At 55.3% G+C, this 22,674-nt stretch overlaps 2 protein-coding genes across 4 annotated transcripts; both read left to right on the top strand.

Annotated features, from left to right (window-relative positions):
- Positions 1–1,102: 1,102 nt before the first annotated feature.
- Positions 1,103–6,712, top strand: DUSP11 (dual specificity phosphatase 11). Of its 2 annotated transcripts, XM_076359029.1 has the most exons (10): positions 1,103–1,166; positions 1,519–1,594; positions 2,549–2,680; positions 3,292–3,415; positions 3,958–4,018; positions 4,351–4,397; positions 4,878–4,953; positions 5,253–5,372; positions 5,814–5,858; positions 6,261–6,712. In XM_076359029.1, exons 1-10 carry the CDS (start codon positions 1,132–1,134, stop codon positions 6,517–6,519), a joined length of 975 nt encoding a protein of 324 aa, XP_076215144.1. In that variant the 5' UTR covers positions 1,103–1,131; the 3' UTR covers positions 6,520–6,712. The 2 variants fall into 2 exon arrangements, with proteins under 2 accessions (XP_076215144.1, XP_076215145.1); XM_076359030.1 differs by lacking the exon at positions 5,814–5,858.
- A 730-nt stretch (positions 6,713–7,442) lies between these two features.
- STAMBP (STAM binding protein) lies at positions 7,443–21,957 on the top strand. Of its 2 annotated transcripts, XM_076358891.1 has the most exons (10): positions 7,443–7,494; positions 9,461–9,701; positions 14,413–14,488; positions 15,144–15,239; positions 15,936–16,311; positions 17,029–17,153; positions 18,119–18,256; positions 19,427–19,539; positions 20,001–20,100; positions 20,542–21,957. In XM_076358891.1, exons 2-10 carry the CDS (start codon positions 9,487–9,489, stop codon positions 20,596–20,598), a joined length of 1,296 nt encoding a protein of 431 aa, XP_076215006.1. In that variant the 5' UTR covers positions 7,443–7,494; positions 9,461–9,486; the 3' UTR covers positions 20,599–21,957. The 2 variants fall into 2 exon arrangements, with proteins under 2 accessions (XP_076215006.1, XP_076215007.1); XM_076358892.1 differs by lacking the exons at positions 7,443–7,494; positions 9,461–9,701 and adding an exon at positions 11,558–11,732.
- Positions 21,958–22,674: the final 717 nt, after the last annotated feature.

Genomic DNA, 22,674 nt, shown 5'->3' with positions numbered 1-22,674 from the left:
GGGTTGCTCCTAGTGGGCTGGGGGATGCTGGTACTGGGGGTGATGGTACTGGGGTTGTCAGTACCAGGATGGGGTAGAGATGCCGGTACCGGGGATGTTGGTGTCAGGATGGCGTAAGGATGCTGGTACTGGGAGTGGGGTGGGGATGCTGGTACTGGGGATGCTGGTGCCAGTGCTGGTGCAGGGTGGGGATGCCGGTACTGGGGCTTTGATGCTGATGCTGGGGTGAACCAGGATGCTGGTGCTGGTACTGGGGCGGTGATGCTGGTGCTGGGAAGGGGATGCTGGTATTGGGAAGGTGATGGTGGTACTGGGGCAGTGATGGTGGTACTGGGGCGGTGGTGCTGGTGCTGGGGCGGGGATGCTGGTGCTGGGGCGGGGACGCTGGTGCTGGGAAGGGGATGCTGGTGCTGGGGCGGGGACGCTGGTGCTGGGAAGGGGATGCTGGTGCTGGGAAGGGGACTCTGGTGCTCGGGCGGGGATGCTGGTGCTGGGAAGGGGATGCTGGTGCTGGGAAGGGGACGCTGGTGCTGGGAAGGGGACGCTGGTGCTGGGGCAGCGATGCTGGTGCTGGGAAGGGGACGCTGGTGCTGGGGCGGGGACGCTGGTGCTGGGGTGGGGATGCTGGTGCTGGGAAGAGGATGCTGGTGCTGGGAAGGGGACGCTGGTGCTGGGAAGGGGACGCTGGTGCTGGGAAGGGGACGCTGGTGCTGGGGCGGGGATGCTGGTGCTGGGGTGGCGATGCTGGTGCTGGGAAGAGGATGCTGGTGCTGGGAAGGGGACGCTGGTGCTGGGGCGGGGACGCTGGTGCTGGGAAGGGGACGCTGGTGCTGGGGTGGGGACGCTGGTGCTGGGGCGGGGACGCTGGTGCTGGGGCGGGGACGCTGGTGCTGGGAAGGGGATGGCGATGCCGGTTCCGGGGCTGTTGTACCCATTTTTAACCGCTAGGCGGCGCCAGATCTCCAGACGCCGCCGGGCAAGGGGCGTGGCCTAGACGGGGCGCGGTCTCCCATTGGGGGCGGGGCCTCAGTGCGGCTTCGCCGGCATGGACGGCGGCCGCGCGGGGTCAAGGCAGCGGAAGCGGAAGCGGCAGCGGCGCTCGGCGGGCCGGCTGCCGGCGCCGGCGCCATCATGGTGGGCGGAAAGGCCACCCGCGTACCGCAGCGGTGAGTGCCTCTGCCCCGCCTTCTCCCCGCGCCGCTCCGCGGCTTCCTCCCGGCCTGGGGACTCCCGGGGACTGCCCCGGGGCGCTGCGGCGGCGTGCGGCCCGGTACTGCCGGGAGTCGCGGGGCCCGGCCCGGCCGGGCCCTGGCACCGGCGGCGCTGGCCCGTTACCTTTAACGTATCGCAGGGCCCGGGCAGCGGGCAGCCGTAGCTTAAAGCCTGGGGGGACGTCGCGGGGTGTGGGGGGGTGAGGGTCCCCGGGCCCTGGGGGTTTTGAGGGTCCCCGGGCCGGGGGGGAGCGCGGGGCCGGATCCCCGGGTCAGTGGTTTAACGCCTCCGTGCTGCGGGGTTTAGGTGGACCGACTACGTCCCGCTGGGCAGGAGGATGCCGGGCACCCGCTTCATCGCCTTCAAGGTCCCCCTAAAGAAGGTAAGCGCCCGTCGATGCCCTGGGCCCCTTCGGGGCGGAGAGCGGCTGCGGGAAAGCGTCGCTTTGCCAAGAATCGCTGAGTGAATTCCTTAAAAAAAAAAAAATGAGAGCATCAGTAGGTCATTCCGTTGTTTATTTTTGGTAGGCGGGTTATAACCCGGGGGAGAGAGGAGCACGGCGCGGTCGCTGCTGTGTGACGGGATCGTGGTGGCGTTCACACCGTGGGGGTGACCAGGAACGGCTTCTGGGGGTTGTTGGCAGTTTTCTGGGTGCTGGCAGCACCGCCCGGGCACCCTGGATACGAGGAGGTCTGTCCGGACCGGCTCTGTTAGGGCAGGAGGGGTGCTGCGGGCAGCCCCCGCCGGCGCTGCCAGGTGCCCGGAGGCCGTGCAGCGCGATGAACACGGTGCCAGAGCCGAGTTTCGGGAGCAGAGGCTGTGAGGGGTCGGTGTGGCGGCGGCGCCGCTGCCCACCCGCCTGTGCCTAGAGGACCCCGTCGCTGCGTGTGCTGGGGCGAGCTCTGCTCCGGAGTGGTTTGAGCGCAGCAGTTACGCCTAAAACAAACACTGGGTCACGTCCGTGGGGGTCGCGGAGCTCGTGGCGGGGAGCAGTGCTGTTTGTTTACCTCCGTTTGAGCTGAAGGCCTATTTTATAGCTTTCACCAAACAAAAACTTCAGTTTCTGGGTGTGTTTGTAACGCTGCAGTGTTCTGCCACAGTATAAAGTCTTCGGTCACTCCTGGAAGCCCTCAGCTGAACAGTCCCAAAGCAGCGAGGGCCTGAGCGCATTCTGATTTGGCTCGGTGTAACTTGTGTGTCCGTCTGCCTTTGCTCGTTGCCTGCGTCTTTCTCTTTGAAGGGATGATTTTTGGGAGGTTCTGGAGCATGAACCTCTTCCCACCAGTCGCAGTGCACCTGAGTTCAATATCTGCTCTTAAACATTATTTCCCCTCAGAGCTTTGATCAGAACCTTCATCCAGAGGAGAGATTTTCGCCTCGTGACCTCATTAAGAAAATCAAAGAGCAGAAGGAAGAACTGGGCCTGATCATTGACCTGACGTACACAACTCGCTACTACGGGCCAGAGGTCAGTCTTGGTCTTGCTGTTGGGGAAGCGCAGCTCTGTGTGAGCCCTGATATTGCTGATAAAGTGGAAGGTGTTTCTTGCAAGAAGATAGCTTTAAAGAGCGCGAGGCACCCGAATCCTCTGGCAGGGGGATGAGGTGAAGCGTTGCAGGCCCGTCGGGATGGGGTCTTCGTCTTCGATCAAGGACAGGCCTGGGGTCTTCAACCCCCATTGTGCAGATCCTCTTTGTACCGACCAGCACAAGTTTTGGGATACCCTAAAGCTGGTTTTTGTAGGCTCTCCTGAGCGAAGAGCCGATTACAACCAGCTTTGGCTTGTGGTATCAAACGCGTGGATACTTGCTTGGAAAGGTGTTCCGTGCTCCGCGTGTGCTTCGTCTTCCCCGGGGAGGAAAGAGCAAAGGCACAAGAACTAAAAATGCGAACAGGTTGCGCTGGAATATTGGTACTATGTCAAAGGAGCGAAGCAGAAGTTTTCTTACCTAAAACTGTGTTGCTGCTCTTTCGGGCTTAGTTGAAAAGCTCGGCTTCTTCTGGCTTACGGTCTATGGTTCTCTAATTGATAAGAATCCTTGCGCTTTTTGTGGAAATCATCGACTTTCTTTCTTGTAGGAGCTCCCAGCCACACTCTGCTACTCAAAGATCTTGACGATGGGACATGAAATACCAAACAGGCACACCATTTTTCAATTCAAATGCATTGTAAAAAAGTTTTTGAGAGACAACAAAGACAATGGTAAATGTGGGTTTCCCGTACGTTGCTGTTGCTGGGAAGGGCACTGCAGACTTGGAGGCCGGTGATGTTTTAATGAACAGCACGAATTTCTTTTTCCTTCTCTTGGCATGTGAATGTCAAGGCAGTAAGATTGGTTTGTTGTGGTCAAGGAATTCACGCTGGCTCTCTGATAATTTGGCAGCGAGTTGAGCTTTAATTAAGTTTGAGGCTGCATCTCTAGGCTGGCTTTAAATACCGATTGCTTTTTGGTAGCAGCGTAAGCAGCAAGCTGTTAGGAAATGTGGGGTAGCTTTTTGTGGGGCTTTTAAATACATCTTCCCTGCAGTGAGCTGTGTGACCGTGCAGATGAGCTCAGAGAATTAAATGAGCTCATGAGCTGAATCGGTGGTGCTAATTAGGCATAAATACGGTGACGTTGTTGCGTGGTCGTTTGTGTTTGTTCACGCTAGTGTCACTGTTGGAGGGCGAATGCAAACGGGCTTGTTCTGGTTGGGTTTTGGAGAAAGAGCGCTTAAATATAACCTGATTATTCTGTGTTACAGATAAACTCATCGGAGTTCATTGCACGCATGGCTTGAACAGAACCGGCTACCTGGTTTGTAGGTGAGTTGTCCTTTGTCAAACTGAGTTAAGTGGTGGCGTTGCCGGCTCCTCGTTGCTCCAGGAGGAAATAGCATTGCACCAGTAAAACAAGAGTCGAGTGACCTGCGTGATCCCAGACTTGCAAGGATTTAAAACTTTTCGGCTTCGAGAGGGTGGTTGTTAGGGGACGCTTTTTATCCCCGATTTCAGCAGACCAAACGCTGATGTTCCATTCTGGCGTGTAAATAGAAGCTCTAAAAACTTCCCAGTTATTCTTTTTTTGAATTGTCACTAACCTGTCAACGTTTCCATAGTTAATTGCGTAATTAGAGCTTTCTTGCTGATCTGTTCAGGTACCTGATTGATGTTGAAGGCATGGAGCCAAATACTGCAATAGAGTGTACGTATGCGTATGTCCTTCTGGTTCGGATGCGAAATGTTTGTCACGGGCTCGTGGTTTTAGATGGTCAAAAGGTTTGGGCTACTCCAGGGAGGTAACTGTGGTTTAGCTCTGCGTGTGTGTGTGTGTGTTTTCCCGTCGTGTAGAGTGGGAGCTGGAGGAGGAGAGGTGTTGGGGGTTCTGCGAAGTGATTGGAAAGAAGGAATTAAGTTTATGGCCCGCCTGTGGAGCTAACCAGGGTTGAGTGAACCCCGGGGGGCACTGAGCGCTGGTCGGATAGCGCCGCGCTGCAGCTCTGCCCGCCCGTCTGCCTTGTCACAGGCTGTCGTGCGGAGGGCGGTACGCCGTAAGGAGTCACCTTCTGTGGCCTGAGTTTGGAAGGATTGGTTGAAGGGGTTAAAATCCTTCTAAGAAGCGCTCTGCAGCCCCAAAGGTGACTCGTACGGAGCGTTGCTTTAACTCAGACCTGTCTCTCTCCAGTGTTCAACAGGGCTCGAGGGCATCCTATAGAGAGAACCAACTATATCCAAGATCTTCAGAAGAGATCTGTAAAAAAGTAAGTCTGTGTGTGTGCACGAGCGAGGGCACGTGCCCGGGGAGAGCTGCTGTCAAGCGACAGATGTTAAACGTCGTTGGCTCCTAGGAAGGGAGGTAGAATGGGCCGGTGGGCAGGGAGGGAGGCGGGCAGCTGGGAGACCCGGGTTTAAAGATCTCCACAAGCCTCCTGCCCTTCCTTTTTTCGGGGAGCAGTGATGCAAAGGGGTGGGAGGGGTTTTTTTAAGTGTAAAAGAGCTGTTGCGATCGCTCGGTGAATGGTTTGTGGACACAGTCAAGACATACAGAATTCTTTTTAAGGAACTGCGGACTAAAGAATTTGGCCTCGGGCCCCTTCAGGGAAAAAGCCGGCGCTACACCAAACGCTAAAAAGCAGATGGCCAAACATCATCCGAACCAATCGCCCTTAGCGGTGCCCAGGTAGGTTTTTGCTTCTTGCCTCTGTGCGTGCCGTACGGCTGAGCAGACGGGACAAAAAGAGCTGCTTTCTCATTTTTTAAGAAACTTAACAGTTGGATTTTTACAAGCTGCAGCTCACACAAGAGAGCGCCCGTTGCTTTTGCCAGCTCTGCAGTGGCGGTGAGGGGGGGAAAAACCCTCCCTGAAACTTGTCTAGAGCCTACGTGTCAATGTTGAAGCGTTCCTTGCGTCTACAGCGGCAAAGCTCTTTGCCTCTGAGTAACGCACGTGTGCCTGTAGACGCGGAATAACGTAACCGACGGCGTTGGTGCTAGTTCCCAGTGGGGCTGAAACGTTCTCAAGCTGTCTAAGAGGTTGCAGGGACAAGAGGACTTTGAATCGGGTGCCGAGTGAGGCAGCTCTTCCCTGAGAGTGAAGCGGTAACTCTCTCTCTGTTCCTAGGCTCCTCCCGTCTCAGCAGGGATGGCAGGGGAACAGCGAATGCAGGTAAAGAGCTTCCTCTTGCCCGTGTGGCGCACGTCCTAGATGGGAGATGACCTCTGGCAGCTCCTAGCTGTGGGGGAGCTCCGAAACCGTCTCGGGAGCAGAAGTGTGGTAGCCGGTGCCTGCTTCTGGTGGAGCAGTGGCTCGTTCAGCCCCGTTCTTCAGGGGCACGCAAAATGTTTCCCGCTGAAAACTTCCCTTGCCGGAAGAAATCGGCACGTAGGAAATAAGCTGCTAGCTGGGCGTCCTTCCTGGGCGTCGCATCGTTCAGGCTGAAGCGAAAGGGACCGGGGTAAACCCGGAGGGGGCAAGGAGGTTCACAACCAGCCCTTTCGGGCTCCGCGCGTAGAAAGACTGAACGGGGCCGCGATTTTTCCTGGTACTGACTCCTGAATTTTCTTCCAGAAACTCCGGCAGCGCCAAGAAGAACCGCAGGCGAGGCGCCAAGGCGCAACGCCAGGAGCTGGCGACCGAGCACGGGGCGACCGAGCAAAGGCGGCCGTGCAGTTTGGCGGCGAGGAACTGTCAGGTTTCGTTGCCCGCTAACGAGCGGCGCAATGGATTGTGCTTTCCCCCCCAGAGCCCCCACCTCTGCCCGCCCCAGGAAAGGCAAGGGGCCAGGAAACGCAGGCGCCGGCGTAGGAAACCTGTTGTGACGGCGTAGGGAACGTCGCACGCGACGAAAGCCCCAAGTCCAGGGCTGCGTCTCCATCCCGGAGGAGCTCTGAGACGGGTCTCTCACCGCATGAACGAGCGGCTTTGCTGTAACCTCCACCAGCAGTCGGGAACTGCAGACGCAGGTGTTCTTTATCTTCACAAAGCTCTTTTTTTTTTTTAAATTTTTTTTTCTCCCCCTGCCTCCCTCCCTTCCTCCCCTCCCCCCCCCCCCCCCCCCCCCTTTGGTACTTTTACAAATCTCAGAAGAAAGTTTTTTTTAACCCTGTGTCGGACTGGAGTCGTAGCTCCGCTCCTTGAGGGATGCGGAGAATAAACGTGGACCCAAACGGAGCTGGAATTACCCTAAAGAAACACCCTCAGGAGCATGCCTTTATCTTCAACAAAAAGGGCTTTTCCTTGATTGCCTCCATACGTAACAAGAAACAGGATTCAGCCTGAAAGAAGATGACGATTTATTTTTTTTTTCTTTTTCCCCCCCCCCTTTTCACCCACTTTTGCTAAAGTAAATTTCGGCGGTGCGTAAACCTCGAGCCCCGGTTGTGGAGCAGTTATTTCCCCCCCCAGGACGGGCCTGACGAGCCCTGCGGGATCCGCGCTTCGGCCCTCACCCGAGCGGAGGGTTGTTGGGCGGTGGACTCTGGCGAGGCCAGAGTCCTCTGGACCGTTTTGGCGTGAGAACGGGTGTTTTCGGGGTGGGGCGGGGCCGTGCAGCCGGGAAGGGAGCTGCCCCTTTAAGATTCGGGGCCGGTATCTGACGTCATGACGCCCGGCTTTCCGCTAAGGGAAACGAAGCGGCCGCTCGGCCGGGCGGAAGTGGGAGGTGGCTGAGGCTTGCCCGGATGCTGCGGCGGCGCCTGATTGGCTGCTGAAGGCGGGGCGGGGTGGGGGGCGGTCGGTATTTCGGCAACAACCCGGAAGCGCTGAGTGGAGGCGGCGGGTGGCGGCGCTCGCCCGGCGGCAGGTCAGGGCCGGGCCCGGTCTCTGGGGCTGCGGGGGGGGGGGGGGGTCCCTTCATCGCTGGAGGGGCCAGGGCCTGGGGCGGGCAGGCGGCTTGGGGGGCTGGGGGCGCCGGTCGGGGGGAGTCCCTTGCTCTACAGGGGGGCTGGGCCTGGCGGGCTTCGGTTTTGGGGGGGGGGAGGGGGGGTGTCTCGTATCGGGGTTCCCTTCGTGAGGCTCCGGTCAGGGGGGCTCTGGCTGCGGGTATCTTTCCCCTTAGGAAGGGGGATCCGGTTTGGGGCTCCCCTTGCTGTGTTGGGGGGCTGGGAGCTCGTGGGGTCTTTGGTTGGGGGAATCCTCCCCTCTTTTTTAGAGGGGAAGGGCTGGGGGAGGCTGTTCGGGGAGGGACAGGCAGTCCTGGGGGGCTCCTCCTTCCCCTTGCAGGGGAAGGGCCGTGGGAGTTCTGGAGGGCTCTGATTTGGGGGGCGGGGGGTGTCTTCCTCTCTCTTGGTGGGCAATGGCTGGGGGGGTCTGTAGTTTGGGGGCTAGCAGCTGGGGGGGGGGGTGGTTTGGGCACCTTCTTTATCTTGAGGGGTGCTGTGGGAATTAGAGGGGGAGCTCTGGGTTGGGGGCACCGGGAGGTATGGAGTATGAGTGGTGCCTGTTCTCTCTTGGGGGAGGAGGACTGTGGAACTTGGCAGGGGGCTTTGGTTTGGGGAGGTGACTGAGAGCTCTGGCTTGGGGGAGCAACTGAACCCACCCCCACCCACCCCCCCCCGGTAGAAGCACCAGTGAGGAGGAGAAGCTGAAGCCCGCTCTGAGCTGTGGCTCCGTCACACCCCATAAGTGAGCGCTTTGGCACGGCAGCCTCTGGCAGGACCGAATCCCACAGCCCTTATTTAGGGCAAGAAGCCTGTGGAGGCCCCTCCAGGATGCGGGCTGAGAAACGTTGGGCCTGCCTGCCTTAAAAAGGGGCTTCTGCTCCGAGGTAACCCCAGAAAGGCAACTCCTCCGCCGCTCGGGATCCTCAGGCGGTGCATAGCTCAGCTCGGGACCTTTCCCCCGTTTAGGAAGGAGCCGCGGTAAATCGTGACGTCGTGCGTGCGGCAGTCGCGTTGCTGGAAGGCTTGCGAGGCGCTCTGGATTCAGCGCTGTGATTTCATAGAGAGTTTAACCCTTACGCTGCTCTGGGGTGGTTTTTCCAGGGGAGAACTGCTTTTGGTGTAGGGGAAGAGTATTGCGGAGGGTTTCTGGGCTCGCTGCCCCTCAAACAGTCTTGGCGCTTCCTCAGCTTCGAATTTATCGGCTTGTGCCGCGGGGCAGTGGGTGAGAAGGGGTTTGTCGGAGCCAAGCAGGAGGCAGATGCACGGATCAGGTTGAGGTGCATTCCTGGAGTCGACGGGCGTGCCTCCCGCAGCACGGGGGAGAGAAAGAGATTGCGGCTGTGCCCACACGAGAGCAATTTGGGATCAAGCTCGTTGGGTAGGGATGGATCTGCTGAGCAGCAGCGGCTGGAAGGATGGCCTTCAGCTCCATCCTCTTCACTGCTGTGGAAGCGAAACGGTGAACGCTGCAGTGTTGAAACCCCGTGTAAAGCCACTTCTGCTCGAGTCTGAATGAAATGCTTTCGCCCTCTCCCCCCAGACTAGTGACCGGCACTAGTTTTGTTGTGTGGAGAGACAATTGGGAAGGAAGCGCTACTTTGGGTAGGATTTGGATGGGTCAAACCCTAGCTTGAAATCAATTACCAAGGACTGATCTTGAATTTGTGGCTGCCTTTCAGGTCGTAAAGGTAAATATCCAAGCGCTGTGCCCAAAAAAGAGCTGGGCTTCTTCCAGATTCCTCCCTCAGGACCTAACTTGGCCCATGTATTAAACGCTTTTCTGCTGAGGGGGGGTGATTTCTATCGAGGAAAGACAGTCCTGAGGAAACTGGATGAGTTACCTGGTTTACGCTGGTTTTGATACACTTGACTTTCCTCCCACCGCAGAGTTCGTCAGCCTCGCGGCAGCTTTGATGTGTGTTATTATGCCCGACCACGCCGACGTCAGCCTCCCGCCGGAGGAGCGCGTCCGAAGGCTGATCCAGGTGGGAAGCGCCGTGGAAGTGAACGAGGATGTCCCGCCACGACGCTACTACCGCTCCGGAGTGGAAATCCTCCGCATGGCGACCATTTACTCGGAGGAAGGCAATATCGAGCATGCCTTTATTTTGTACAACAAATATATCACGTAAGAGCAGCGTTGCTTTGTTTGCAAGTAGCCCGTGTCGATACAAGGGGTTGTGGGTTTGGTGTTGCATATTTTGAGCATGTTTAAATGCTGTGAGGCCCTGCTGAGCTGGAAGAACTGGGTTCTGTCCAGAGCTCTGCTCCTTTTGAATTTCGGTTACCGCAGAGGTGAGGATACAGCTGGTTAGACTGACCAGGAGATGTCGTAAAGGTGTGAGGCGCAAGCCCACAAACTCCGCCCACCTCTTTGCAGGAGGTTTCTAAAAGTTCCCTTTGAAATGAGGCTCATCGTGTATTCCTCTGTCCCTCTGCTAGTGGAGACTCCTGTCAACAGGAGGCAGGTTTCGGCTCCCTGTACGTCGAAGCTTCCTGGTGTTTTATCATTGCAGAGTGGCTAGATTGGCCTGGATTGTTGCTAGGTTGGCCGTGACGTCATACGGATTGGCAAGGATCCGTGGTCAGGGATCTCGGTATCGAGTATCTACCTGGAAAGGATCTAGGCTGGTTGGCGGTTTCTCTAATAAACCGGCTTCGGAGGAGAAGCCTGCTTTACGCTTAAGCTACTACAGCCTTTTACAGCAGGCAGCGAGTTCCTCCTTCAGGTGCAGGGACCAGCTGTACATTTAGTTTTACACCTCAGAAAGAATATAATCCCCCCCCCCCCCCCCAAACACGCACGCATACACCCACGCCCTTCTCAGGAGGGACATGGGGAAGAGTTCTGGGTCCAAAGAACCTGAGCCCAATCAACTGATGAGTTTCTTGGGCACTGCGCACCCTTCTAGAAAGCCCCAGATCGTATATAAACCCAGCCAACACCCTGTTTGGTGTTTCAGCTGCCAGGTCTCCAGCTGTAGGGTCTACATTCCGTGTAGACAAGCGCAGAGCCGCATATTCTTGCCGTCGTCTCTGCAGCTGGCCAGAAATTGAGCCATCTTGGGTCTGAAACCCCACTGCCGTGCCTGCTGAGCCGGAGCGTACGCTGTTCTAACGCGGTGACGTGGCGTCAGGTCTGGATGGTGCCTGAGCAGCCCGGAGTACGAGCAGAGCAAACGTGTGCCTCTCTGTAGCTGTGTCTGTCGGTGTTCAAGGGGCTGAAAACTGTGACCCTCAGAAAATATCCCACTGGCACGAAATGTCCTGTTCCTGTGGGTTTTTTGGCCAAAAGCCTGTCCCTCCCGCTTTCGCCCAGTGCCACTCTGATATGGTCTCTGCTGCGCCCACGCTACCCGCTTATCCAGAATATGGTTGGTATCTCCGTGGGCATTTTCTTTCCCTGCCCCCGTGTGCAGGGTTCCTGCCCCGTAAATCCAACGCATTTTTCTCCGATTAGCTTTTCTTCCCGCCTTGCACTTCCTGAGCTTTTATGGGCAACATAGCAAGTGCCCCGGGAGGCTGCACAGGGGGCTGGGAAGTGTAAAATCCTTGGGAAGGTTTCCAGGCTGGTTACGTAGCCGCGGCCAAAGGAGAAACCCTTTCACTAAACAAATGAACTAAAAGCACCTTCACTGTTTCATTACAGCAGTGATGGGTGCTGGTGTGTTTTCTCTCCAGCAGCTTTCAAATGCTCGTGGCATTTACGTTTGCCTGGCTGCTGGGCTGCCAGGAAGGTGAAAAAACTTCCCCTCAGAGGTGTGATTTCTCCAGTGCTGATGAGTATGAGCTTCTGCCCTGGATTGTCTGAAGATATGAACTTAATGTCACCAGCTCATTTCTTTAAAGGAAGATGTGAAGCTGTAGCTCAAGCGGTAGGCTTGATGAAGTGTTTTCTAGACGTCCTTCCCCAAAGGCGTGATCCAGAAGGCAAGAGCGGGGCGCTGGTAATTGGAGCCTCTCATGGGACATGCTCTGCTCTCCCCTTTCTAGAAACGGGACCCGAATTCTTCCCCCCGATGCTTCAGCCCACATCTGCAGGCAGTGCTGTGGCTATCCTTTCTCAGAGCCCAGCTCCCTGCCGGAGCGTATGGCCTAGTGCAGGCGCTTTCCGCATCAGGCTGCGCCTTTGGGAAGGGGAGGACTCCAGCCCTGAGAAGTACGTGAGACGCTCTTAGTTTGGTGTGTTTGGTGGGAGTGAGCGCATCGTCCTTGGGAGGGAGGTGTAGTCTGTGTGGCTTTAGGAAGCTGGGTTTCTCTTTATTTCCCTATACAGCACTCCCCAAGGCTGATCCCAAGGCCTGAATTACACCATGAGATCTGTCTTGTGGCGCCTGATTTGCAGAGCCATCGGTTTTGAGACAATCTTGTCTAGACACAGGGTAATCTCAAGACAGATCCGTGCTGAGGTTCCCACTGAGGCAGCCAGTTCCCTGCTTGGCCTCCGGCCACCTGCTCGATCTCGTGCAGGTCGTTTGGCTGCACAGCACCTCTCTTTCCCATGTGGAAATGAAGCTCGTTGCCCAGCCCTCCTCGTGGGGGGCTGGAGGGCGGCACAGGTATCTCTAAGGATAACCAGGCTGGACTTTTTAACACATGCGTCTTGTCACTTTGAAAGACATCTGCTTGCTTGTCGTCTTGAACAGCTGCCTCTGCGTTGATCTGAGTGGATGTTTTCCTTGAATCGCCATCAGGCACACTAGGTTTGATTTTGCTAGAGCCAAATAAGAAAGAAAGAAAAAAAAAAAAAGGCATGAATTTTCTGTGGTGTTTGGGCTCCTGGTTTGCCTGCGTGGCTGTGAGCTGCTAGGATTGGCTCCGCGGGACTGCGTGGGGTGTTGCAAGGGACTCGAGACGCCGGCTTGGCGTGCATGCTGTAGCAGCGCTTAAAAATAGCCTGTGATGTGGCTGCTCGGTGCCAAACAGCTGCTGCTCATAGTGGACTCGGGAGCAGGCGGAGGTTTGAACAAGCCCAGAACTCCTGGTGATGGGAGCCGCGGGTTTCAGTCTTGCCAAGCCTCAGCTGGGCTGTCGATAGGAAACGTGAACCGTTCCTGCCCTTCCTCTGCCTCCATCCCCAGCCTGCCGCTGCCTGGTCTTGCCCCAGAGTTTTCCTCTGGCTGCCCGAGTCCTCCTCTCATCCCGCTGCCCACTTTTTTTCCCCCTTCCTGACTTGTGGAAACCCAGCTGTCTGCTGTTTTTTCCATCCTCCCCAGGCCAGCATCTGCTCTTAATCCTTCTTAATTAATCCCTTCCATTTTAATCTGCTAGCTGTTGGCAATGATCACAGCCTTGTTTTGTCTCCTCGACACAGTGACCTACTTCGCAACCACCAGCCGGGAGCGGGGACCTTGCTGGGCATTTTGGATGGAGCGATGGCTTCTCCGTGGCTCTGGGCTGTGACATGGTTATGCTGATCCTGTGGTCTCTGGCGAGAGCATCCTCACGCTCTCTGTGGCAACCAGGAGCGTTCGGGGTTCCAAAAAGTCCTTCCTTTTCCCAGACGACTGAGGTTTTGAAGCAGCTGGGTTTATTTACTGCACACACACGCAGGATTCTCAGCATGAAGAGCGTTCTCACTCTGTCCCCCCTGAGTTTTTCCCGCTTGGCTCTTCTTGGTTGGTTTGTGCTGCTCCCTGGGGCACAGTCTAGTCCTCACTACCCTTACTCCTTGTGCCTGGGCACGAGGCTGCACTTTAAAGGAGCTGGAGAGCATCCTCCTTCGGATGCTGAAGCGGTGTAGCAAAGAGCCACGAAGGAATGGCAGGGTTTTTTACGTTACGCCCACAGGCTTTGTGGACGCTCAGAGCAAGCACAGCTCCACTTGCAGGAGACAAGGACCCAGGTGAGCTCGCCGTGAGCTCGCCCTGAGCACACAGTCAGCTAGTGCGCCGCTGGGGACTTGTTCGCAGAGATAACTTGGGGATGCCTCAAGCCTGGGGAGCCTCACAGAGCTGAGCCAGAGTGAATTGCCCCATGTTTGCGGGTTTTTTTCCCTTGTTCTAGTGCTTGCAGTACTCTTTCTCTGCATCTTCACCACCGTGTCCTGCAGAGCTCCCTGGAAGGGGGGAACAGTTATCCTGTTTGTAGAGAAGCCGAAGATTAACCTGTTCGTAGTCGTGCTGGGAGCGGGGTGATGTTGAGCTCAGTCTTGATTTCCCTCCCAGAAGTCTGCACAGAAATAGCCCTGCTGCCTGAAATATTGCCCTGACCTTCCGGGGGTGGTCGGGCCACAGAGCCAAAAGGCTCCTGATGCAGCAGCTGGGGATGTTGTGAACTTGCTTTTAGCTTACCTGCAAGTTTTCTCTGTCCAAGGTCTGAGTTAATTTCCCCATCTCTTGCACAAAGTGTTTGTTCCCCCATGCAGAAGGACGGTGTGAGCACTGAGTCAGCCGAGTCCTTGAGCTTGTGTGTAATCCCCTTGGATGCTCGCAGAGGTGTAGACAGGTGCCCAAGGACCTTCCTGAATCGCTGCCAGCGTCCTTGGTGTTTTAGACCGGCTTATTAATGTTTCTGTTCAAAACAAATGTATTTATCCCTGAGGATCGTCTCCAAAGTCCAGGTGGAAGAAAAATCTCCTGTGGGAGGTGCTCCTCTGGGACTGAACGAGATCTCCTGTGCACCATGAAGAGCTCAGAGGGCCGTTATGTGATGGAGGCTTTCCTGCAGAAAGGCAGACGACTGTCCTGATTGTGGGGAGCACAAGGCCCAGGGAGGTGGTGGAGCAAGGGGACAGTGGTGGAGGGAAATGATCCGTACCCCCAAAATGCCACTTACTGTCTTGCGTTTGTCCCTTTCTGCTGTGATCCAGAAATGCAGTTTCTCTCCTGTATTTACAGGCTCTTCATTGAGAAGCTGCCACAGCACCGTGATTACAAAACTGCTGTCATACCCGAAAAGAGGGAGACAGTGAAAGTAAGTAGTAACATTGCCAAGTGCTTAATGGCTGCTGTCGGAAATGTTTTGGGGTCATCGACCTTGGGTTTTCATGCCTCTGGGATGAGTGATCCACACAAACGCTGAGAAGCCTTGGCTTGACCAGGCAGTCCTGACCCCTTGGGAGTTACGGTTTGGGTGGTTCTGACCCCGTTGTACTTGCGCTGGGCTGGCTGCGGTCGTCCAGTTTACTTTCTGTTGAGCTGCTGGGGTGTCCTTTCTTTCCTGTTAAACTCCCTGGTTTTTAAAGACCGCGTGGCTTTTCCATGGTGGCTGGGTGCTCGATGTGGTGGTCCTCAAGGGATTTGCCAGGGGATCCTTGGGGATGGCTCACAGCCACAAGAAGCTACCGCTCCTCTGCTCAACGTTGACCAGAAGAGCAAAAAGGGCAACACTGCCTGAGCTCTTGCTCAGTGGTTTTGGCGGTGCTGTCTGTGCCACCCGGCTACAACGTGCCTGTCTGCAGCCTGTCCACGCGTGGTGGTGGAGCTGCTCGGCCCTTCCTGCCTCGTGAACAACTGGATGGTTTATAATCTCTGGGTGCTACGTGTCCGTTGATTCTTGCATCTGTTCAGGTCTTGTTTTTCTTGCCTTGGGGCTATCGCACTCTTACGGCTGTGTTTCCTCCCTTCAGAAACTGAAAGAAGTAGCCTTCCCCAGAGCTGAAGAGCTCAAGGAGGAGCTATTAAAGAGGTACGCCAAGGACTATGCTAAGTACAAGGAGCAGAAGGTGAGTGAGAGGAGACTGGAGGCCTGTGCTCCCCAGAAGACCCTCAGCCACAAAGGGTTTGGCAGAGGGCAGGTCTCCAGGGCTCCCTGGGTGCTCTGAAATGTGAAGTCTGGGTAGCCCCAGCTTGCAGGGTCCAGCCTCGTCACCTGCAGCACAGGGCTGTCCCGATCGTGTCTCTGCTGCCATTATGTAGGTGAATCTGTCATAGGCATCCCTGCATCTCTTTTCATTGTGCATCCTGGAGGCAGTCTGAGCTGGGTCTGTTGTTTCATTGTTTTTTTCTCCTTGTCCCAACATGAGGTCTAGGTCTTACGATCCAGAAACTCAGCAGGCGGCTGGTAACAGCATGGGCAAGGATCTGGGGTTCTGTGGGCAAAGCAGAAAACTCTGCAGTCAGTTTTGCTGCGGACAAGTGCGATTTTAGAGATAGGATAGAGGGAAATCAACCTGGAATTATATTTCTGTGGAAGAGGGAGGGTAAGACAGCAGTTTTACTGCCCTGGTCTAGCTGGCTCTCCTGATGGAAGTGCGGATCTCTGTTTTGCAAGCTGAAGCTTCCTTGCAGGGAGTACCGTTGGCAGACCCTTTAGAAGTAGTCTGGGATTGCTGAGGGTCTGCAGTGCATAGGCTTCGTATTCTGCCTCGGGCTCGTGTTCCCCTGTCTGCTGATGTCCCTTGGCATATTTCTCCTTGCAGAAGGAGGAGGAAGAGGAATTTGCACGCAATTTGGCTTTGCAGCAGCAGCTGGAAGAGGAGAGAAATCGGGTAGCCCTGATGAAGCAGCAGCAGGCAGAGCAAGAGCAGTTTCATGCCTTCGAGGAGATGATTCGACGACAGGAGCTGGAGAAGGAACGTCTAAGGATAGTGCAGGAATTTGGAAAGCCAGAACCAAGTCCTGAGTCTCTGGACGAGCCCCTCATCCCTGGCGTGGAAAAGCCCCCGACTGATTTAATCCCAAAGGTTCCCGTCTCTCCAGTTCACCCTGCAAGTCCATCAGCGGGGACTGTCTCATCCAAACCTCCTGTTGTGGACAGATCTTTAAAACCTAGTGCTTTGGGGAGCACGGAAAACAGTTAGTACCTCTCAGTGCACCCTTCTCCCTTGCTGAGGCTGAGCCAAACACGGCCGAGGAGCTGATTTAGCCGGGAGGCTCTTGGAATTATCTGATCATGACTCCATCCCTTCTGGGGGTTTGGCCTTCCAAGTCACTGGATGTTCTCCCCGTTGTCCAGTAAAGGTTTGCAGGCCTGGGGAGAGCTGTCTCCTCTTGGGAATCGGCCCCCCACGCTTCTCCAACCCAGTCTCTCTGCTGATCTAGAGTCTGCAGCCTATTTGGCTTTCCTAGATCCAAATACTTGTTGGAGATTGGGGTTTAGTTCCTGGCTAGGCTGACCGAATTCTCCTCTTCTGCCAAACGTGGCTCCAAAATACTGATTCGGACACTTCCAAATGACTGGTTCTTGACCAGTGACGCATCTTACTTTTAAATGGCGTTTTGTAAGTCTTTGTGGTTTCATTTTGTTTAACAAAATACTTGTTTTTCTGACACCCTGCTAAAGGTCTCTTTCTCTCTACGTGTCCCTGTTTTGGAAGAGGTAGTCAGTGTCCTTTATGAAGTGTCACAGTGACTTCATTTATCTGTGACTGCTGTTGCAAGGGTAGACGTTAGAGCAGTTGATGTTTCCAGGCTGAATTTTCTCAGTCTAGTCCCTTCAGATACTGACCTGAGGGAACGTTTCTCCAACGTCCCCGACTGGCGTTGCTCATTGTGCTCCCATTCTCCCCACAGATGCAAGTATGGATGTCCTTCGCCAGGTCATCGTCCCTAGGGAGCTCTGCCAGAAATTCCTCCAGCTGGCTGATGCCAACACGATCCGGGGTGTGGAGACATGTGGGATCCTCTGCGGTAAGCTGGTAAGGTGGTAATCCTAATTAAGACCCTGGAAGGGGGTGCAGGGGCCTTTTGTCAACGTGTGCAATAGCTTTGAAAATGGCTAGAGGACCCTGATTTTTGCCACGGAAGGCTGTAGTGCAGTTTCACTCATGACTAAGGTTTCGTGTGAGCGTTAGGGATGATCTGCCTTTCCTTTTCCTCCCTTTTACATTAGGATTTCCTCACACTGAATGAGGTGCCGGCCACCAAGTCCCTATGGGTATTCAGCTTCCCCTCTCCTGTTGAAGACTCTCTGCTGGGTACCTGTTTCAAGCACTCCCACGTTGCCGGTGACAGGCAGCTCTTGTCCTTTTGGTACCAGCAGGACTGAGGTGTCCCAGCTGTGAACTAGGACCCTCACCAAGACAAGGCTGTGCAAATACCGACTGGAGACAGTTAGTTCTCCCCCAGAGAGTTTGCCTGCACAGGTTTCTATTGGCAGCTCCAGCCTGTCTCCCCGGAGTCACTTGGCGCTGCTTTGCTTGCAGAAGTTTGCTTTGAAATGAAGTTGTTTGATGTAGCAACTTTCTGCAATCCAGCTGCTTCCAGATGCTTGGTGATTATTTAATTATGAGGCATCATCTCCTAGTGAGTGGAGAGATTCGCTTCGGTGGGTGTCAAGGACTTCTCTGACCTCTTGCGGGTGCTCTGCACAGCAGAGAAAATGAAATAGAAAGCCATGGGTCATGCTCAGACTCAGAAAATCCTGTGACTCCTTTGTCAGTAACTTGCAGTTACTCTTTCCATGACCTGTAAATGGACGGTAGATGCATCTGTGGGCTTGTTTCCAGACCTGCTGTTCCCCTGGCTGGGCCCCTGAGTGGTGAATGCAGAAGTACCGCGTTCCCAAAGCTTAGGAAATTACCTTTGCACCAGTGGGCGGCAGCAGTGTTTCCTGCTTGGGGGGGTGTCTGGTGGGTAACAGCCTCCCTGTGCTGCCTTGCAGATGAGGAACGAGTTCACGATAACCCACGTCATCGTTCCCAAGCAGTACGGAGGCCCCGATTATTGCAACACGGAGAATGAGGAGGAGCTCTTCGTGATCCAGGATCAGCATGGCCTTGTTACGCTAGGCTGGATCCATGTGAGTCTCTTGTTCCCGTTTCACTTCCCAACTGGCCTTGCATTCAGCCCGGAGGGAAAGGGGCGCGTGGAGCAGGGCTGGCGGAGGACAATTTGCTGGAGGAGGTGGCATGGAGCAGGCAGCATCCTCCAGTTGGATTTCTCCCTCTGGTGCGGTCTCAGTCACTACTCGCGCTGCTGGAGAAATCCAGGCCTGTTTTAAGTTTGGGTCCCTTTCGAAAGCATCAGGCCCTTTGAGAGTGGGATATTGGGCACGAAGCTCATGGTTTCATCCAGCTAAAAGCCGACTTCTGTCGGGGCATCCCGAGCTCCTGCTGTGAGCGCGGGGCCTCTCCTGTGATGCGTCCCCATAGTAGCGCTGCTTTTCACGGACAGCTGTGTGCTGCTCTGCCGCGGGATGTGCCAGTTCCAGATTCCTCCACTGGCTTCAGCGCTGCCCTGCTGCCTGTCCCCGCGGAGCCTTTGGCAGTCGGATCGGTGCCAAGCAAAATGTTTGGTGCTGCTGAGTAATCTCTCGAAAGCAGCAGCTGCCTCGCAGGCTTTGACAAATAAATGCCTGCTGCATGTGCCTGATGTGCGCGGGGTGTCTGCTTTTGGTGTTAACTCTTCAGTGATGGCCCTGCAACATCCAGGGACCCTCAAGAATCCCTTTGACCTTCCTGCTGGTCTTGGCAACAAAAACCCGATAAGCAAAAGGGGAAAGACCTCTCAGCAAGAGTTAGGCTGTGAAATCTGGCTGTCAGCCGGAGTTGGGTAAGGTGGTGGTTGTCTGTGATCGTACAACGTCACGGTGGAATGTGGTATCTTGAAGTGCCTTGGCAGTACGTTACGTGTCTGGTGATGCTGTGCCCCAGGGGTAGCTGCACTTGAGAAACGTGTGAAGTGCCCTGCAGAGAGGCACGCGTGAAAGCAAGGACAGCGTTGTGCCTTAAAGTGTGACTTTCTGTGGGATGTGGCCAGAAATGTAGAGCTCCTCCTGTATTTATTCCAAATGGAAGAGAGGAGCAGATGTTTCGGGGCAATCCAAAACCGTTTTCGGTGTGGAAGCATGTCCTCTGTGCCATCCGAGGAGCTGTGTCTCTTCTCTGTTACAACCTTCTCTCGGCAGACGCGGTCCCTTTGGACTAGCCTTCCAATGCTGCTGTAACTTTTATGTTGCCCTGTGTTTCAGACTCACCCCACACAGACAGCCTTCCTCTCCAGCGTCGACCTGCACACGCACTGCTCCTACCAGATGATGTTGCCGGAGTCCATTGCTATTGTGTGTTCTCCGAAATACCAGGAGTAAGTATGGGTGTGGGGTAGGTAAGGCCTTTCCCTCTGCCTGTGCTGCCCAACCAAAAGGTTGGACCAGGAGGTCTAGCCTCTTCAGAAGGTATTGAAGGGCTGTTTACCACGATCCTTCCTCTATTGGATTCCTGATGTGGGAATAAAATGTCAAGTCACACAATGAAAGTTTTACCAAAAGAGGCTGGAAGAGCATGCGTGATTCGACAGCTCTTCTGAGCTGGTTCGGGGGGCGGGGGGGGTCGTATCTGGGCCGTCGTTGCCCACCCGTGAAAGGAGACCTGTCTGCAGCTGCAGAGCTGGGGAGAGGAGCGTCCCGGGCAGAGGAGCATCCCACAGCGTGCATCTCTGCTCTCGCTTGAGATGAGCAGACTCAAGCACGCTCTGTCAGACACAGAAGGAGGTGCTTCTGTTTGCAGAGGCTTGAGCTACACAGAGCTTGCGTTTATTTGCTCTAGGACGGGGTTTTTCAAGCTGACAGAGCATGGCCTGGAGGAGATCTCTTCCTGCCGGCAGAAAGGATTCCACCCGCACTCCAAAGACCCTCCTCTCTTCACTGTAAGTCACCTCACGAGGCAGCGGGGGCTGTAGGACCGTGAGTCGGCATGTTGAACGCTTCACTTGAATTTATATTTGTGTCGAGGTGCTAGGCTGTGACCCAGGACAGGAGGGTCAGCCTGGCAGGGGCTTGTCTCTTCCTAGAGTTGAGATGGAAAAAGCTTTCTGACTTGTTAGCCCATGTTGGAGGTGGATGCAGAACACTTCTCTGCAGAAGCAGGTCAAGGCAGCAGCAAAGGCTTGTATTTGAGAGAGAGAGATTTGTATTTGCGTCCTGCTATGGTCTCTGGGGGGCACCGGGCAGGGCACTAGTTCCTGGTCCGAGAGGGCTGTTCTGCGAAGGACGCAGGGCGCAGGTTGTGTCAGGAGGTAGAGGAGACTCACCTGAGCTGTGGGAACATCTGAATAACCCCGTCTCCTCTTTCTCTTCCTCTCTTCCAGACCTGCAATCACGTGTCAGTAGTCGAGAGAGACGTGGTCCTGATGGATCTCCGATAGGCCTCTTGCCTTAATGGTTTACAGAAAACCATCCACCTTCCTTCTAGGCCTAGGGATTTTTTTTTTCCCCTCCTGTAGCAGATGATTTCTACCGTGTAGTGATCCTTCCCCTTCCTCCCCCAATAATCGCGGTGAAATCGGTACCCTGACCTCCGTGGGAGCACGTGAAACCTCAGTGCCTGGCGTCGGGCTGGCGAAGTGGTGCTGAGGTTCAAGGTGTGGGGGAAAAGCTAACTGGAAATTCAAAGACAGAAGCTAACACTGAAGCAATTGTTTAATACTCTAATCTATGGCTTGAACAGCTTCTTGAGGGGCTTCCCCGTGATTTGCTGCAACCATGAGGTGTGAAAACCTCTTCAAGTGCTTTCCAAAGTGGGACTTGCCCAAATTAACCCATGCTTTGTTTTGCCTCTCTCCCTGGGTTGTTGGGGTCTCAGCGCAGCTGGCTGGAGTAGATGAGTCTTTGCTATAATTTAAAATTAAACCTTCCTAATCCCTCTCACCCCATGTAAGAGCTTATCGCCCCTGAGCCGGAGCGAGTCCTGCTTGCTGGTACTCGGGTCTCTGCCCGGTGAGGTAAGAAGGGGCCCAACCTCCTTTGGGAACCCCTGTTTCAGCGTTTCAGGGGAGAAGGTGCCTGAATGCAGCACTGCTTTGCACAAGCTGCTTCATTCCAGCAGTGGGGAGGGCTGTTTGGTTACTTTATTCCTTTTTCTGGATGGGGTTGGGATTCACTCTGGCCCTTGGGCTGCCCGGCGAGGGTTTAGGTTCGGCTTGTTGCTGGTGTTACCATGGAGGAGGCTCTCGGTCTCTTGGCCGCAGTGCTGTCGTGTGGAGGCTCTGGAAGGCCATCACCCCTCTGAGAGGGGACTCCCAGCAGCTTGTGCCGCTTCGATCCTCAAAGATCACCGCCCCCGATCGCCTCTGCGTTTCTCAAAGCAGTATGAAGCCTGTCCTTGCCAAAAAACAAGCGCTCCGTGATGTTGCCGTTAGGCGGTACGCCAGCCGAGGACCTCCTCCCAAGTCCTGTCGTCGGATGCTAAGCAGCGACTTTCCTTCCCCTGCGCTATCCGGGCTGAGCCTCCGCCCTCGCGTCTTGCCGGCGTTGAAAGGGAAGAAGCGGCATTGAAAGGTGGAAGGCATCTGGCCTCAAAGGGCTGAGCGTGATCCACGACGTCTCCACATCCTCCGGCAGGATGCTGTGATGATCAGCACATGGCCGGGCGGGGAGGGGAAGAAGGCTGGAGTTGCCTTCCCACCTGGCATGCGTACATGTGTGTTCTATATGTCATGTCCTTGTACTTCTACATAGAATATTCTTTGGTGTACAGTTTAACACAGATGGATTGTATTATCTTGCCTGGGTTTCTTTTGCTACTTGTTTCCTTTGAGCTAATTCAGTGGGTTGGAGGGGTCCGGCGTGGCTGAGAGCGGGGAGGGAATCGATTTCTTTAGGGGTTGTGTTTATTTGCAACAGCCACCTCCTTGACTCCTGCGTGACAAACTGCTGCTGCCAGCATTTTTGCAGTCGGTTTTGGGAACAGGCTTACCCCCGGCAGGGGGAGGGAAGCGAGGGGACTTCAGGGCACGTCCCCCAGCTCTGCGCCGAATGGAGCGGTCTGCTCTTCACCTGGATGGCTCCCCCAGAGCACGGCGGGGACAGGAGGTGTGAAAGCCTGTCGTGCAAAGCAGCGATTCCTTCCCATTGGTAGTGAATATCGCAACAAATTTATCTCAACCCCCCCCAGCCCTGAAGGTCTCGGGTCTGAGCTGACCCCAGCATCGAGCGGAGAGCGCCAGCCGGGGAGAGGAGCTGGTGGCAAACCACCGCGTCGTTCCGAAGTCGTCCCAGTGACCGATAAACCCCTGTGGAGAATTTTTCAAATACCTCGCAGCGCGGCCCTGCGCAAGGGCTGCGTTTCTCACGTCAGCGGCCAGCTGCTGCCTCGCACCCGGCCCTGCTCTCTGAGCTGGCGGCTTTTTAATCACATTTTTTTCACTTAAAAGTCACTGAGTCATCAGTTTGTGCGTTGGGATGAATGCCGATATCCTGGCGCTACTGCCTGTGTCCCACTA

Source organism: Aptenodytes patagonicus, chromosome 24 (assembly GCF_965638725.1).
Source record: "Aptenodytes patagonicus chromosome 24, bAptPat1.pri.cur, whole genome shotgun sequence".
Taxonomy (NCBI): Eukaryota; Metazoa; Chordata; class Aves; order Sphenisciformes; family Spheniscidae; genus Aptenodytes; species Aptenodytes patagonicus.
This window is presented reverse-complemented; position numbering and strand designations above follow the sequence as displayed.

Bases quoted from the DNA above. Each gene is read 5' to 3' on its own strand.
- STAMBP (XM_076358891.1), top strand. From the start codon at position 9,487: ATGTGTGTTATTATGCCCGACCACGCCGACGTCAGCCTCCCGCCGGAG. The intron at 9,702-14,412 runs GTAAGAGCAGCG...CTGTATTTACAG, and splicing joins TTGTACAACAAATATATCAC to GCTCTTCATTGAGAAGCTGC. The intron at 16,312-17,028 runs GTTAGTACCTCT...TTCTCCCCACAG, and splicing joins TTTGGGGAGCACGGAAAACA to ATGCAAGTATGGATGTCCTT.
- DUSP11 (XM_076359029.1), top strand. From the start codon at position 1,132: ATGGTGGGCGGAAAGGCCACCCGCGTACCGCAGCG. The intron at 1,167-1,518 runs GTGAGTGCCTCT...TGCGGGGTTTAG, and splicing joins GCCACCCGCGTACCGCAGCG to GTGGACCGACTACGTCCCGC. The intron at 4,954-5,252 runs GTAAGTCTGTGT...ATTCTTTTTAAG, and splicing joins CAGAAGAGATCTGTAAAAAA to GAACTGCGGACTAAAGAATT.